This window comes from Pundamilia nyererei, unplaced genomic scaffold (assembly GCF_000239375.1).
Source record: "Pundamilia nyererei isolate P.nyererei 1_Seehausen unplaced genomic scaffold, PunNye1.0 scaffold00002, whole genome shotgun sequence".
Lineage (NCBI taxonomy): Eukaryota > Metazoa > Chordata > Actinopteri > Cichliformes > Cichlidae > Pundamilia > Pundamilia nyererei.
In genome coordinates, this window is record NW_005187403.1 from 8,296,164 (window position 1) to 8,313,292 (window position 17,129).

At 39.9% G+C, this 17,129-nt stretch overlaps 1 protein-coding gene across 4 annotated transcripts in view; it reads right to left on the bottom strand.

Moving 5' to 3' along the window:
• Positions 1-1,391: 1,391 nt before the first annotated feature.
• The window catches only part of znf462 (zinc finger protein 462), a 54,156-nt gene continuing 38,418 nt past the window's right edge, over positions 1,392-17,129 (bottom strand). For all 4 annotated transcript variants that reach the window (XM_005720407.1, XM_005720409.1, XM_005720410.1 and 1 more), the window contains exons 7-13: positions 16,156-16,353; positions 12,741-12,996; positions 12,206-12,345; positions 10,795-11,018; positions 6,860-7,232; positions 6,181-6,322; positions 1,392-4,676 (exon numbers count right to left, since the gene is read on the bottom strand). In XM_005720407.1, coding sequence (XP_005720464.1) covers positions 4,457-4,676; positions 6,181-6,322; positions 6,860-7,232; positions 10,795-11,018; positions 12,206-12,345; positions 12,741-12,996; positions 16,156-16,353 — 1,553 coding nt within the window. In that variant the 3' untranslated portion in view covers positions 1,392-4,456. The remainder of the gene's footprint in view (positions 4,677-6,180; positions 6,323-6,859; positions 7,233-10,794; positions 11,019-12,205; positions 12,346-12,740; positions 12,997-16,155; positions 16,354-17,129) is intronic.

Genomic DNA, 17,129 nt, shown 5'->3' on the forward strand with positions numbered 1-17,129 from the left:
ATCAAAATAGTTGAAGGAGACTGTATTAGGGAAACAAAATTTTCTTTGTAGTTCCTTTGGATTCACTTAATCCCTATTGTCCATTTGCATACTTACTTTAAACTTTAATAAAGAAAGCACAATTCTCTGATTTAAATAGCTCCAAAAAACATTATCAAACATATCAAGTCAAATGTACAAAACGAATAAAGTTGTTTTTAGTTCAAGTTCCACAGCTCTGTATTTTAACTAAACCTTTGTGCTAAGCAAGGAAAATTGGAAAAAAATAGAAAAAACCCAACAATTAACTGTTATCTGATAACTTTATTATCAAGTTAAAAAAAGACAATGAATTACAATATTTACAGAATATCCAGAGATAAATGGAATAAAATTGTAAACAATCATTCTAGGCAACATCACAACCCACCATCAGGTAATCAGATTTATATGGGGAAAGGCAAGAAGGAGAGATTCTAGTGTCAAACTATGGAGACAACAGTCTGAAAGGAGAAATGCATTGGAAACAAACTAAACATATATACAAGTATCCAGTGTGTTGTCAGCAGGGGCGTAACTTTGGGTAAACTGGGAACATTACAGTCTAGAGACTGCACACAGTGAGGGATTCATAGTCCTTCTCTATTAAAATGATCACAGAACAACAAACAATTTTGGGTCGACAGCTTCATCACCCACATTGTCCCAGATTATCATCTGGTTTAACCCTGGGATTTCAAGCTGGGTAACAAGCTGCCTTACAAAGCTTATTTCTACAACAACTATTTTCAAAGAGTTTTGCTTTCAAGAAAAAAGGATACAAGCTGGTTCAGTAAAACAGAAAAAAAGGGCTTTGAGATTCAGCACCAACTCAACTGGTTTGAGGGTATTAGAAGGACCGGGGAGTCCGACTCTCAGAGTGCCACCTATGGTACTGTTGAGTGGGTAGACGATGGAAGGGTACACTTGGAGAACATGAGCTGGTGCCCCTACTTGCCATGGACAGAAGATAACGGTGTGTCACATTTGGGCTTGGACAAGAATAAGCTAAATCTTAGAGCAGGTCAAGAGGCTCACTAGGAACTGGAATCCAGATGTTGATGATGGTCAAGCCCAGAAATAGAACAGTTTAGGTAAATGCTCCCAAAGCAAACTATTCTTTACTTGTCTCTTCCTCAACAGTAAAAGCCCTGGCCATCAATCAGTAGAGAATTGCATTAATTTCCTTTATGTTTACTATTGTACAACCACACTGTGCTTCCTATCTGCTCATTCCCATTACGATACAAAATAGGGATGCATTTCCATTGGAACCAGACATTGCACAACAGGATAATAATGTTGGATTGGGGACTCAAAGCCCCCCAAGGGTTAGCTATGATCTTTAGATTTATTTTTTTCCCTTTAAAAAAAAAAAAAAAAAAGAGTCAACACTTAAAAGAAAAAAAAAAGGGTTAAGTTATCCTTTCTGAAACACCACAGTTCAAAACACTTAACGAGTAGTTTTGTTGTCTATACATGGCTGCAAACATGTACTTCGTCCAAGTTCAACCCATAGAACAAGTCTATGGTTCAAACCCAGATTTGCCATTTCCATCAACAGTTCAATGCTTATGAAAGCCGATTCCAGCAGCAAACACATCAGGCGTGGTAAATATTTTGGTACCAAGAACACATTGCTTTATTACGTGTTCCTCTTAACATTGGAGTTATTAGCCATTCTTTTTTCCCCTCTCCAGACTGTTTAATTGTTCTTGCTGGTCTTATTGGAGTTGGATGCAAATTTGACTTCATTGCTATTCACTTCTCATAAGGCTTATGGGCATTCAAGCAGCAGCTTCCAACAAATACAATCTCTGCCTTTTGTCAATATTAACAATTATATAACAGCTTTGTCTAACAAGAAGCACACAAATGCAGACTATGACAGGTGCGTCAAAACATAAAAAAAAAAAATTCCAGAGGTCTTTAAGATCAGGGAATTTGAGACCTTTAAAAACAGTGAATCTTTAACATTGTCTCATATTTTTCCTATAGATTTTTCCTATACACGTAGAAACAAATGTTTTCAGAGCTTCCTGCTCAGGTTACACTTGTCTTTTCATTGTATTTTTTTAAAACTGGGCCGCAGACTATAGCAAAACAGGGCCATTCCCTTAGCCTCAGCCATGTGTTTCTGAAGAGACATTTCAAAGCCTATGTTTGAATGCTCAACGCAAGCACATACAAATACAGTAGAGCAACCTTTCCATAACCTAATCAACAGAGGTGACAGTGAAAGGTCCAGACATTTTTCAAAGAAACAAAGAAGGCTGCAAACATACTCAGTTTAGCCCGGGATATCATTTGTGGTGCGAAAACATGAAACAAACACTCAAAAATAATCAAAAGCAGCTTTTCCTTCTATATACACACCATCCTCTTTATCGAACTCTCAATAATGTGAGCATAACTAATTAAATCCCATGTGCTTACAGTGGATCGGGGAGGTCAAAAGAAATAAAATGCACTATATAGTTGAGTGACTAAAACTATATCTGGCGGATTAGATTAGAATAGAGTTTTTTTGGTAATCTGGTTACGCTAAAAGTCTCAATATCTTTGCGCTACATGATAAATCACATTTTACTTTTCTGGTACTTGCTCTGTGCAATTACAATAAAGATAAATTTAACTCGATCTGATCTGATCTTAATTATTGCCAATAAGGCACACATTGGAATAGATTCATATAGAGCAAATTCTTGCGGAAAAACACACAACTTTAACTTGAAATTTTAGAGGGACGTTTGGTGTTTTCCTTATTACTGTTAAAGCAATCAAAAGCCATATAGCGGCCGTAAGGGGAGCTGCATTTTAAGGCACTTGTGCACTGGTTTTGAAACACAGCTGTGGTGGGTTGACACTTGGCGTGGTCCGATCCCCCGTGCACAGTGTAATCCAGTGAACCAGACCACTCCAATACGGTTAGAACCTCCTGATCTCGGCGGAGGCGTGGACTCTTACTCCTCCGCAGAGGACGAGGAGAGAGCGGGATTTCAGGCACACCTGATTACACATTTTGCATTGAAAAGACAAGTGTAATCTTTGTCTCTCAGAAAAGTTGCCATTGATCGTAAAACTGGTAGTTGCAATCCAGGCTAATCCTTAACGGACACAGGTAAGGTCATGACACATTAAACAAATCACTAGGTCAATCCATGTTAAAGTCACTTCCACCTCACAATCAGCCTTTTTTGGTATAATAACTTCAGTATATTCAATGAAGCAATGCAAAATCGTGGTGAATGACAAATGGAGTGGTACTTATACATTGCTTTTCTTTTTTACCTTCATGCTATGGAAATCAATTTAAGTAATAATGATAACTTTATTCTTCTGTAAAGATCCTTCTGTCCCTTACAGGTTATGGGGGTTGAAAAAGGCAAGAATATGAAATAGAAAGTGGCAATAGCAACCATCGTGTACTTGGGGAGGCTGTAACTCGGAAGAATTTCAAAGTATGAAGGTAAAATGTTCCACGGTTTCATTTAATATTCTAAAATTATTGGACCAAAAAACAATAAATCAGCTGGCTGTGGAGAGGCGTTGTGGGATCTGCTGAGGGCAAAGGAAAACCCGGACTACACTCAACATAATATCTTACAGGAGATTAAAGCCGATCCCATTATTTCTATGATTTTCACAGTGAATTTCTGGACAATAAAAACCCCCCCCAAAAAAAACAAAAGGAGTAGAAGTAAAATGCAAAGGGTGCCACAGGCCAAAGATTTATACATAGTATAATACTAAAGGGACCAAAAATTATAGCAATTCCGATCAAACGTTGGGGCAATTTGCAGAGGGAGAGAACAAGATTTGTGATTTTACTCAAATACATAAGGTGCCACTATTTCTCCAAAAATACTTCCACACACTTCACTAAAAAAAAAAAAAAAAACCTCTGAAATTTTGATAAAATATAAGAAAAGCTTGGTCTACAGTGGGTCACAGCTGTAAATGCTTTCACGCCTTTTTGTTTTAGGTAAAATTTCAGTACCACTGTGTTGAATCAGCAGGGGAGGAGTGTGAAAGGTGCTTCAAATAATAAAATGCTAAAATTTAGTTTCTCGTTTTGGACAACATTCTCTATAAATAGTGGAGTTTATCTAGGTGGGAACTTTTACTGTGGATTTGACCAGAATGTCAGCAATAAAGAGTTCTGTTCACTATTGGTTACCAATATATTAAAATCTGTCCAAGGGGACCGCCCATTTAAAGAGCTTAGCCGTTTTATGCAGCACAACCTAATACTTATATATGTAACATCTAAAATCTAATAATGCACCAACTCATAAAAACTCTTTTTTTTTTTTTTTTTTTAATGTTTCGACCTTTTGTTTCCTTTGACATCTTATTTACTGATCCCACTACTCGGCGCTGATCCTACCCAATCTTATCACTTTCTAGCACAGCATCTCAAGAGGCCACAATCGCTTCAGCCGAACTGTTGATCCTTTTTGGTGTCAAGCTTTTCTTTGTCTTCCACATACTGGCTTTGACTTGCCAAAGATAGATCAGTGGGGTTCCCGTCCTCTTTTCTGTTACTGGACAGGTCCAGTCTTGTGTCTGCAAACACAGAGGAGCTGGTGGAAGATGAAGCTGAGGCCTCTATTGCTGAAGTGGTGCTGGTGTCCAGTCGACTGTTGTTAACCATCCTAAAGCCAGAGGAACAATGCACAGAAAAACATCAATGAGTGTGTGAGTTTGCAAAAAATACAGCAATTAAACAAAGTGGTGTGCACCGACAATGACACTAGCAGCAAAAGTGGTAACATATCTCAGTTACACTACAGTCATATTATGGAAAACAGTAGTTTGTGACTGTGGCACAACCAAAATTATTGCGACTGTTTGCAAGGAACTTTGAAATGACTCAAAAGACAAGGCCCCCGTTTGTGACCACTTGCAGTCAGTTGTTGTATTTATAACAATTTTAGTGCATCTAGGTGGTGGTAAACATTCAGACTCCAGCCAGAACACCATAGATTTGACAGATTTGATAATAGAAAATTCAGAGATTCCTCTGCAAATGAGTCTTGATTCCAGTAAGGAAATCCTAGGAAGTTGATTCTGTTCATCTGGAGCCAGAGATTGGTTTTTGATCAGTTATTATACAAATTGTCATGACCATTGAACAATGACCATCTGTCTGATTCACAGAGAGTTGGGGAACGGTCATGAAACTGATCTTGTGGCTCAGTGTTAAGCAGTAGTGCTGGTTTCAGTCGTTATGCAAAAGTACTGTTTGTAAGTTTGGAGAAACTTGCAGTCAACTGAGACTGAAGATGTCACTTGGATAAGTAATGAAAATCTTCTCCCACTGAAAACACTCTATATGAACAGAATTGGCTTCTTGCATTTAGTTACATTCAGATATAGCTTCACAAATAGTGACATAGTTGCTGCAAGAAAGCAATTTAACTGCAGACTGAAATAGGTACTAAGCAACTTTTGTCATACAGTATATGAATATTGGCAAACAGTTCATGAGTTGAATTCTGTGCAGATGAACTCAGATTGATTGCAATTTGTAGGCAATATTTCTGCATTCATAAGTTAGATGGCAATTATTTGCAAACAAGACAGGTTGCCTCCCATCCCATCGGTGCAACTGCCTTGAAATCGAAAGTCAGTCTCCACAAACGCATGCAACTGCTCTCCAAGAACAAAAACAATTCAAAGCAATTGCTGGGCAGCTACAGATGTAAGATGAAGAGCTCCAGCAGAACACAGGCAGCCATTTGTTGAGACAGGTTTGAGTTGACCTTAAGTAACATTAACGCTTGAATGCAAACATCTTTGAAAAGGATGCACCTGGTGCTTTACCAAAGTCACGTTTCTCCACAGCTGCACACCAAAGACAAAATCTGGAAAAACCTCATTTTCATCAATTCATGTCAACCATGTCAACAAACATCTTAACGCTCGAATGATTTGTCAACTTTTTCCTTAGGTTTTGTATCAGCACAACCTTTCATCAGTTGAACTGAATGCAGATTTCTTTTTGTACATAAATGACAGCAGAGAAATGGCTAAAAAGGGCCACAGAGGGCATTTAAAAGTAGGCTGGAAGAGCTGACTGGGTAGGGAAAGTATGCAGGCTCACACACAAAGAGACAGTTACGAAGAAGAGAGAGAGGAAAAAAAAAATAGACTTACATGCCATGTCGAAGGACATGTCGTTCCCATTCGAGGCTGTTTGTGAAGCAGCGGCCGCAGAACTCGCATGGAATACGCTTCTCTGCACTGCTTGGCCCAGAGCTGTTGCTGCTGCTGTTGCTGATGGGAGATGCAAGGACTTCTGGGAAATAGAGTTTCAGAATACAGCAAATTCACACATGTTTAAAAACAAGCCTCCACATCCCCATTCCTACAGATTGATCAGATTTTTTTTCCATACTTAATGTACTTTTTGCAGACATACCAATATAGTTAAGTACAGCAAAATAGAAGCTAAAATGATAAAATAAGAAAATCAGCTCAGAATGACAATCTGGTTTCTGAAAGCTGGGCTACAAATAAAGAACATAAACATGAATAATTGACAAAGAGATAAATGTTATGGAATTGAGATAAATCATACTTCCAGAATATTGTTGCATGTCCTACTTATGGGCATATTTACTGAGATCAAAGAGCGACACAGGAGATAATGTATAGCACAAACATAGGTCAGCTATACTTCACATAATCCCTTGCACTGTGGTCCCCAGTAATCTTCGTCAAAGAGTCCATTCCGCTTTTATAGTCTAGTATGTTTGTTTTTTAAAGTCATAATATAGAGTTTTGGATTTGACAGGCCGGTCGTAAAATAACAGTTTTTTGGATATGACGTTACCTTGAGGGGCAGGCTTCCCTTCCCCCACTTCCTGGACTTCCTCTTCGTCCTCCTCATCCTCCACTTCTTCTACTTCTTCCACCTCATCGTCTTCGTCTTTGACGTTTTCCTCCATCTCTTCATCGTCCATCTCTGTCTGGCCCTCCACCATGTTCTCAATGATTTCCATTCCCACATCATTATCGTCATTCTCCTCCTCCGCTTCCTCCTCTTCCTCCTCCAGAGCCACTTTTCCATCTGACACCATCTCCATAGTTTCTCTCTCCTCCTCCTCCTCCTCCTCCTCCTCCTCCTCAGCACTGCTGCCTTGATCCTTTATCATGTCCAGCTGGTCCAGGTTGACCCGGCCCATCAGTTCAAAGTTGCGGATTACCTAATCGGACACAGGAGATGTGTGTTTTTCAGGTTAGTGTGGTGTTCGTCAGCCAGGGTTTATTTCAAGGAGCTCCCCCTGCTTGCTCCCCAAAATCAGAGTTGAAACTTTCCAGGCTTTGACAACATCAGAATGTGCATGTTTGGCCTTCTTTGTTTGTTTGATTTTAAGCAGGAAAATGAAAACCTGTTAGAAATTCCAGATCTGGGTTGAGACCACAAAGCTAACTGTTTCTGCTTGGATTTGGTTTTTGATGCAATTTTTCCTCCAGCAACTATGTTTCTCTGACCTATATTCATTCACTGTAACACAAGTCCACATCCTGCCTGTATGGGATACGACAGTCATGGTGAAAGCGGTATATTTTTAGCACAAGCACAGAAATTCCTGGTATCAGTCAAAGTGAGTTTTGGTGGTTATTTATAGACCAAAGTGCTCAAACAACTGAAATGTCTGGTTTTTGTAAGACCTTAGCAGGTGAACGCCTGTCTTTTTTTAAACAGTCGTAGCTTTTGCTGAACGCTCTACTTCTCAGTCAAAGTTCCGTCTGATTCGCAAGAATTATGCAAGGAGATTTTTGTATCTCTAGTTGACAAACTCAGATAATCTAAAATAGAACATTTAACAAAGGAAGGAAACTTGTTCCAATATCTCATTCATCTTGTCACCTATTATCTCACACTTTCTGAGTAATTTCCTCCTCCCATACTCCCTGAAGACACGGAACAGCAACCCTCCAAACCTCAACTCACATCATCCTTTAGCATGAATAAGCTTTAGCCTGCTGCCTCACCCAGGAAGAAACCTGATCTGTCATGCTTCCTTCTAACAGTCTGAAAGTTTTTCAGAACTACCATTAATCTGAAACAGGAAAAAACAAAACAAAGATGATCTGAAATAGCTCTGAATTCATATAAATTCATAGAAAAACTCAAAACTGACTTTTTATATATAGGTTAAACACACAACAACCAGTGAAGAGGCAGGGGAAAAAAGGTCGTACTGACCTCTTCCATTGTAAATAAAACTACCGCAAACGTCAACCCCAAAAAAGTATTTATAGGCGTCTGATAAAAAGAGCATCGCACGGTTTAATCAAAGAGATATGATTATAAATTATATGTGAAAATCATGGCTCTGAAGCAAGCAAATTGTTTTTCAACTAAAAGCTGGGTTTGACTTTATCCCAACAAGCACTGGGTGAAATCTCAGGTAAAGGTTGAAAAAGAACTTAAGAGGGTGCCCTTTAAAGCTCTTTCCACCTACCATCGCACATCATCTCATCATCTTATCCCTATTAAGAGAGAGTAACAGATGAACTCTTTTTCCTCTCCTGGACTCATTTGTAAGAATATACTGAAACTGTAGCAATATGACACCTACACAATGTATCAATGCACTGCCCTTCTTTAGTTTTGTTACACCTTGATAGATAAAGGGAGACTTTGAAATGGAGCCTATTGATAATATGAGAGCATCTACCGGTACATATTTTTATTCGAATTGCAGACACTCCAATCCTCTAGTTTATGACCAACTAAGGTTTCATGTAAAAATAAATGAATAAAATCGCAGGCGTAACAAATGTCAGCAGAATCACTGAGGCAGTTTTTTTCTACCTTAAAATGAGCAGATTTTAATGTCAAACCCAGAGCAGCCTCTTTACAAATTTTACCCCATGCTGAGCTACTATTTGGAAAAATGTGGCTCTTTTTTTTTTGGTCATTTGATTAGTTATATAAAAAAAAATGCTTAGCAGTGAGTTGCCTGCTCTTAATAAGGTTAACCTACAACACTCAAGTAAACAGTAAAGACTTTCCTATTTATTCCCGGTGCAACTTTTCAAATACCACAAATATATGCTAATGGGGACTGATTATTGTTGTTCCAATTTAAATGTGATTTATCATTACATAGTCAGAGGGAGGGAAAAAAAAAAAAAAGGAGGTATACATCTAGTCTGACTGCCGCGCTCACTGACAGCCTTGAGGTTGTTACTTCTTACCTCTGACGAGGAGGTTATATTTTGTTATTCGCTTGCCTGCGTTCCTGTCATTCTGCCTGTAAACACGATACAGTAGCTCCAACAGTTCTGAATAAATTCTGGTAAAACTGAATGTTAAATATCCATTAAAATCTGGGTTACATACACCGAGGTCAACTTCATTATTGGTTGAACACTCAGAAAAAGCTTTACGACTCAGAAACTCTGATTCTTACAAGTGTGCTGAGTATTGTCAACGTATAGAAAGTACTGTATAAAGATTTAAAACATTGTGTTACATTTGACCTCTGACCTCTCCTTCAAGGTCAAAGGCTTGATCTGAAAGTCAACTTGCTAACAACGTGTCAACAATGCTATATAGAGCTATTTAAACCTGTGTGCAAATATAGGCATAAAGGTAAAGATCTATGGGGATTCTAAATATGACGTAACCTTGACCTCTGACCTCTTCTCGAGGTCAAACTTTCATAAAATGCATTTTTTATTTTTAAAATTGTGCTTATTGCCTTTACTTGTATTGGCAACATTACAAACAAAGGCAATGTATTGGCAATGACACTGGCATTTCATTTTACATTTCCGCCTTTCTTTCAATATGACCCTAAAATACGGGTACATATATAGATACCATTTTTAGAAAGAGAAGGAGCTGCCTAGCTGGTTAGAAATATATACTGTAGCATAATATTATGTAATAAGCTCAATTTATTCATGCCCAGTTATTTACAAATCAATACTTATTACCATTACCTACTCCTACACGTGTTTGTGTAATCAAAGTAAACGTCTGTCAAGTTGCCCTTTTCTGATTTTTACTGCACTACAAACGTCTTAACGTACATTTAAAAAGAACAAAGAAAACAGAATGAGTATATAAAAAATACAACAGTACTCCCTTAAAAGTAAATACTGCCTTGAGCGAGCTGCCTTGGTGGTAGTTTGTGCTCTCGAGAGAGCTTCTTGTTACTTAAAAGTACGTTTGTAAATGTTTTACAAATTACTCGTGCTTTGAAAAAAGAAAAAGACAAAGCAATGCAGTATTTTGCTCATTTCCTCCCTTTAGGAGGTACAGTACTTTTATGCAACACTGCCTGGGGTCCAGAAAACTGCCAACTGTACAGTGTTCCCCTGATCTGTTGCTTTATTGTACTGTAAGTACCATTTCCACTGGATTTTGGTGCGTTAACGTGAAACTCCTTTTCTTGCCAAATAACAATCTGTATTTTAAATGCTTAATGTGTTTTTTTAAACGCTTACATTTTTTAAATGTAATGCTAATATTTAAAAAAATGAATGTGTGTTTGTGTGTAATGTTTTTATAATACTAGATTTTCCGTCTTTACACATTGAGAGCGAGTAAGACTATTCAGTGTTTCAGTGATGAACATCTCACGTTACACCAAGTGAGAAGAGCAATAATTAAATACAAACATGTTTATTAAGACACTCTTACAGTGAAAAGCAAGACTCTCTCGTCTGCCAAACGACACCACGATTCAGAACTACTAGTTTGAATTTACTTGAACACCACACCATTATACGTGAACTCCAACCGACCTTGTGCTCAAGGCGTAGATGGTCCTCTAGCTGGATCCGTCTATTGGTGTCATAATAGCAGAGCTGGCACTGGTAGGGCTTGATCTCAGCGTGCTTTTGCAGGTGCAGCTGCAGGGCCTGGTCACTGGAGCATGTGAAGGTGCATTTGTGACAACGGAAAACCAGGCCCTGAAGGTGACGCGACAGCTTGGAGCGGCTGACCTCCAATGGAGCCACGCGCTCCTCTGGTGGAGTGAGAGGAGAGAGTGACGGGGAGAAAGTAAGGAGGAAATACAGGTAGTGGATGGTAAAAGCTTTCTATCATAAAAAGTACCCGAACACTATAAATGCAGTCGCACTTTCTTTGCTTGCTTTTGTTATCTGTCACTTTAAACGCTTTCATTTACAGAAAGTGATGCTTTAACTATTGAAAAACAAGAAAAACGCTCCACATAACATGTAAAGACCGTTGGTATTGCTTGTGTTACCGTTACTTTTACTGGTGTGTCTTTATTCCTCGTGATAAAAATACATGAAAAACATTCTTGTCAGGAGAAATTTAAATGTTTGCCCTTGTCCATCAAGCCGAGCTCAGCTGCAGTTCCGGCAGATCAGCTGACCACAGTGCTAGCCCACATCAGCTGACGGCTCAGATGAGAAACCTCTATGTATCAGATTGGCAAATCTGACATGGGGCGTGTTTATTTAAGCCGCTTTAGCCTGCCTACAATTCGCTGTGGCTGCAACCCACCTCCACACCAGCTCCTTTCATGTTGGGTCTCTCATCAGTGTCATATCTACAGACGCTAACGCCTGCTCTCCCCTGCACGGGGGATCTGTGCTGTCCTACTCCACAGCCGAGGCATACCGCCAAGTATAAATTACAGCAGATGGAAATAACAATCTTCCTTTGACTGTAGTAGTCCTGACTCAAATATCATTTAACCGTCTCCCTCATGTTGAACACTGCAAATGCCAGCACAGGCAGTATGACGCCGACTTTGAATCTAATGGCGTTTGCTGTAAAAGGAATGTTTTGACATTTTAGAAAATGCACTGTTTTTCAGTCTTGCCGGCAGTTATATAAGATGATTGATATCTCTGATGGCTCATGTCTGTTTACTACACAGAAAGAACAAGAGCTAAAGAACAACTCAAGAGCTAGCAAACATTCACCAAACTGGCCGCAGCACCGACACCAAAGGTCTTCAGATCTCACCACAACACACGCCTTTCCTTTTGTAGCTGGTTTCACTCCTAAATGGTAAGTGCTAGAAAAAAAAACCAATATTCACGCGGACTGACCCTTTGACCCTGAGGTTAATTCTACAACCTGAGCCACAGCATTGAAAACCAGTCTCCCACAGCATGACCCACCAATAAAGTTGACTTGTAAAAAAACAGAAAAACATCCATTTTGAAGGCAGCGTACCTCTGTGCAGAACAATGTGGTCGATCATGTTGCTCTTGCGTTTGGTGTGGTAGAGGCAGAGAGGGCAGCGCAGGTCTTTAGCGAGGTCCTCTGGCATGTTGTTGTAGTGACCCGCCTCTACGTGCATGGTGAAGGTATTCCTGAGGCAGATTAAAAGACAGACAGACCCTGTAAGGTTTTCATATTTGATCCGAGAGCTTTTGTGAATTAAGACGAAAGTGAGATTTTTGTTTTCCTGAAAAAGCTGAATACATTGTAGAATATGTTTTTAAGCAGTAAACTGCACAAAAGCGCCAACTGTGGCAAAAAATGATGGAAATTAAAACTCATATATGCAAATATTTAATTTCTTTAAAAAAAAAAAAAAGTCAGAAACTTCAGTAAACACTCCAGTTTCCAAAAAAAAGTGAATTTTCAGGCAATTATTTGACGGTTCAGACTTTAAGTTAAATGAGCACCTGCAAATGTGCCAATACTAAGTGCAACGTGTGCACATCTTTCTACGTTTCTCTGTTAAATTTTGTTTTTCACTTACTTGTAGCAGGTGAAAAAGGAACAGTCTTTGCACTTGAAGAGCTTCTTGCCACCGTGACGGTCCCTGTAGTGACGCCGTAGACTCTGCATGTATCCGGAGCTGAACTCACAGAACTCGCACGTGAGGATATTCTCAGGACGATTGTCGGCCACCGTTGAGCCACCAGGTGTCGAGCTGGAAGACATTTGACTGCGGGAGGCCAGCTGGTAATGACTGAGCTGCTGACGAACATCCACTGGCTCCAGGTATGACGGATCTGAGGGAGAGGCGGAGGCGTTTAGACAACCTCAGGGTTTAATAAAAGGTGACGCAGTGTGGGGGGAAAAATGTAACGTCTGGCAAGTAAGATCGCTTTTTACACTGATGTTTTATCTTTAGATGTTCTATGTTTTACCATAGGACAGGATTTGTATACAAGGTGGCAGGACTTGATTATTTTCTTCCCTCACCAAGTAACCCCTCCAACCACAACTCATCATCATCATCATCATCATCATCAGTCACCGACTGACTCCAGCGCACGGTGAAGTTGTCGAGCTGATGAATTCTTTTGCACAGCAGGGTGAAGTTTAACCTACTTTATCTACTTGGATCAATTGATCTCCCAGTTTTGTTCAGTTTATGTAAGAAGTCTGATTACATTTCATTAACATTTAATTTTTTTTAGAGTAAACATTACACCAGGGAATTTATTATGAGCGCCATAACTAACACTGGGAAAAGCTTCGATTTGCTCTCGACAGACCCTCAGTTATTTGCAGCACAGATTCCACAAATGCTGGAAACTTTCCTTTGAGATTCTCCTCCACGCCGACATGATTGCTTCGCATAATTCCCGCAGATTTGTCAGCTGCATGCTATGAACCACACTTTACGCCACATCCCAAAGGTGTTAGACTCGGATCTGGTGACTGGGGGGGTGTCACCGAGGAGCACGGTTGTGTCATTTTAATGAAACCAGTGTGCAATCTTTTACTTACTTACTATGCTTAAATGTCGCTATTAGAGGGTTAACTGTATCATAAAGGGATGTGTGAGGTCAGCGACGGTCCTCCGATAGGCTGTAGCATTCAAACAATATCCGACTGCCATCGAGGTGCTCAGTAGTGAACTCTAGAGACTGTGTAAAAATCTCATGAGATCAGCAGCTTCGAAAACACTCAAACCACCAAATCAGCCCGTCTGGAACTGACAATTATGCCACCAACACAAGCTTCTAACGTGTATCAGCAAGATTGTGCTACTACACTGCTGGAAAATAAGTGTCTGTTTAGATACACATACGAAAAGGTACGTGGTCCTAATAAAGTCTTCAGTAAGTGGATAGAAAGAATACATAACGTTGAATAAAAGGGCCATATATGATTCATGCCTCTGTAAAGAAGAGGTGTTCAGATGTGCTTACACCAAATGTCCCTCACACCCCCGCCGAAGTGTAACTGTGACTGTTGTCATTTTGTACCCTGCCTCTTTCCCTCCTCTATAATATCATCGAGCCGGCTCATATTCTCGTCCTAGTTTGAGCCCCCAACACATCAATAAATAAACTACAGTGACACTAACAGAGTATCTCTCCGTGCGAAAAATACCTCCATCAGCACTAAGAGTAGGCGAAAGCAAGCAGGGAATGGGGGGGAAAAAAAAAACTCAACAACTTTTCTTTGAATCTTTGCTGTTACAAAATTCTTGAGATCCATTTTTTGACTTAGGCAGAGGAGACGGAAGAGCTCTATTAAATTAAACAGCGCCACGCTTGATTAATTCCTGTAATATCTTCTCCGCGATGTGGAGGAGGTATGGAGATGAGACTGAAGATGAAGAGCAGATTCTGTAGTTAGGTGGGGACGTCGCTTCTTAAATTGTTCATTAAGGGCTAAAACTATTTATTGTACTGCATTAGAGATGGAATACCTGTGTGGGAAAGTTAAGGGAAAGGAGGAGAAAACCTTACGATAGCGGCTGCCTACACTAACTGCCAAGCTGTCGGCCTCAAATTGGAAAAGCTAACACGGAAGTCATAAAGGAGTTACCTGCAAGCTAACACACATTGTAAGTACAGCTGAAACCTTTAGAAACTCACTCGCTTTGCAGGTATTTGGTCATAAACTAAAGCACAGGAAAAATTTAACCTAATCCTTTGCTTTATAGAGTTCCTAAAGCTATTAATTATTCATCCTGCGGGGATGATGAGCGTGTATAGCAGTTCAGTAGTCACCGAGATATGGTGTGGATCAAACTAATACGCCTGCTCTGCCATTTTGCTAAAAGCGAAGATGAGGCTGGATTTCAAAGACCTTTTGGTTTTATTTTCATAATTCTGCCAGGTACAACTGTTAAGAGGAATTTTCCAAGAAATTCAAGTAAACATTGCCGCTAATAACGGGCGATCAAATGGAAATCTTTTTCAAGACACCCTGCCAACAAGACAAACTCCCTCTGTTTGAATTTCAGACATTCAGCTGAAGGTAGCTAGTTTGGCTCAGTAAAGAGACATTCAATATGTCAGCCCTGCTCTCTCAATGCTTCATTTGTCTTGGTGGGGCACAGCTGACAGTGGTGGATGGTGCATTGAGGAATGCTGCCCCGCTTCAGCTCCAGGGAAGATTCCACAGCTCCAGCAGCAAGGTGACAGCTGCTGCCAAGAACAGTCTGCAAGCTAAAGCAGCCGCTGCAAAGCCACTATAACACCTCAAACATGGGATTACATCAAGGGGTTTACTTCTACACCAGCCTAGAGTCACGGCGCGTCCCCGTCTGAACATATTCTGTGGAAAAACAGTGTCTTACGTAGTCAAATCTAAACAGCCACAGTACTACATTAAAGCATTTCTCCAACACGAATGCATGACTCACGAATACCAGACTCACTTCTACAGATGGCTATGCTTGTTAGGCATCCCCGCTTAATTTTATTAACACTATTCCCCCTCAATGTGACGGCACTTTCCTGCCTGCATATCCAAGCATACATTGAGAATGTCTGATACTTCGGGGATGGGAGGATCGTGACATTCAAGTGACTGAAATGTGTGTTTCGACAGAAGTGATTGGGCGTGAGAGGTTGTTTCCCAATGATACCCCATATAGACACCTGAGATTACCCTGGCAACCAGTTATACAGTTAAATGCATACACCCTCAGTGACAGCTACTTCATGCTGACTCCTATTTGACTATAAAAAAAAAAACCATTACACATGAGCTCCTGCAGTTTTCTATATAACTTCTTTGCAGTGAATTTCATTAAATGTAAGATTCAAAGCTGGAAAATGCTGTAGTCGACTGTGGTGAGCCAGGAGCATGCTGCTTACCAGCACCTATAAATCTCACTAGATAAAATATTATAATTTGTTCCTTTTACCCAGAGACAAACCGAAGAAAACAATGCTTAATGAAGATTACGCATGATCTCATACCATCAGGTGCTATGGGAGTCTGTTCTGGATTACTGGCCGGTCGGGGGGGCCTGAGGGTGGCATGCGCAGCCTGGTTGGCTGCTCGGAGTTTGGGAAGGGTCAAGACTTCACCGTGGTCTCTCAGAGAGTGCTCCTTCAGCTGGCTGATGGTCATAGAAGTGAAGGGGCAGGACAAGCACTTGTATGTGTGCTGCTCACCTGGAAGAATATTGAGGATCATGAGGCGTTGGACTTGATTTTTACATCAACACAGAAGTATTATACATACCAGGCTTGCAAAGACCTGCACATGGTTCTAGATAGCTAATTAGGGAGCATTTGTTAATGAAAGCGGTGATGATAAACACATCCCCGACCACAAACAAAGCCCTTTGAGGAAATCTGGAGCAAATGTAATAACCTATTGGCAACAGGGCTCCTCCTGCGTTACAGCGTTTATTAAAGCTTCTTAAACTTCAAGCAAAAATGCTGAAGCTGGTCCCATATTTTAGACTTGAATTTGATTTGATTGCTATTTGAAAGTTTGAATTTGCACCTGAACGAAGAGCTCATAAAAACTGTAATCCTTGGTTCATTAAAAAGCGTTCAGCGCAGGTTAGTCAGCCAACAAAAAGAGTACTTCATAAAATACAAAAGGTTACAATGAGGTTATCACAGCTTATCTCTCATTTACAAATTGAAGCCCAATACAGTGACCCATTTTATTATTTTATGCTCTATTATAGCATCTAACTGCACACTGGTGCACGCTTTACTTTATAATTTTTGGTTTTGATGTTCTGAATGTTCCCATGGGGATTTCCAGCCTTGTACTTCCTGCTTCTGTTAAATGTATTTGCTTAACATCTTAAAAGGAAGCAGCATCCTGATCCAAATCTAACTCTAACACTGGCTTGCCACACAGCACTGAACTATTTCTAGTAAGAATATCTTCAATATAAATTCCTGGTAGCTTCAATACAAAAGCAGTGTGA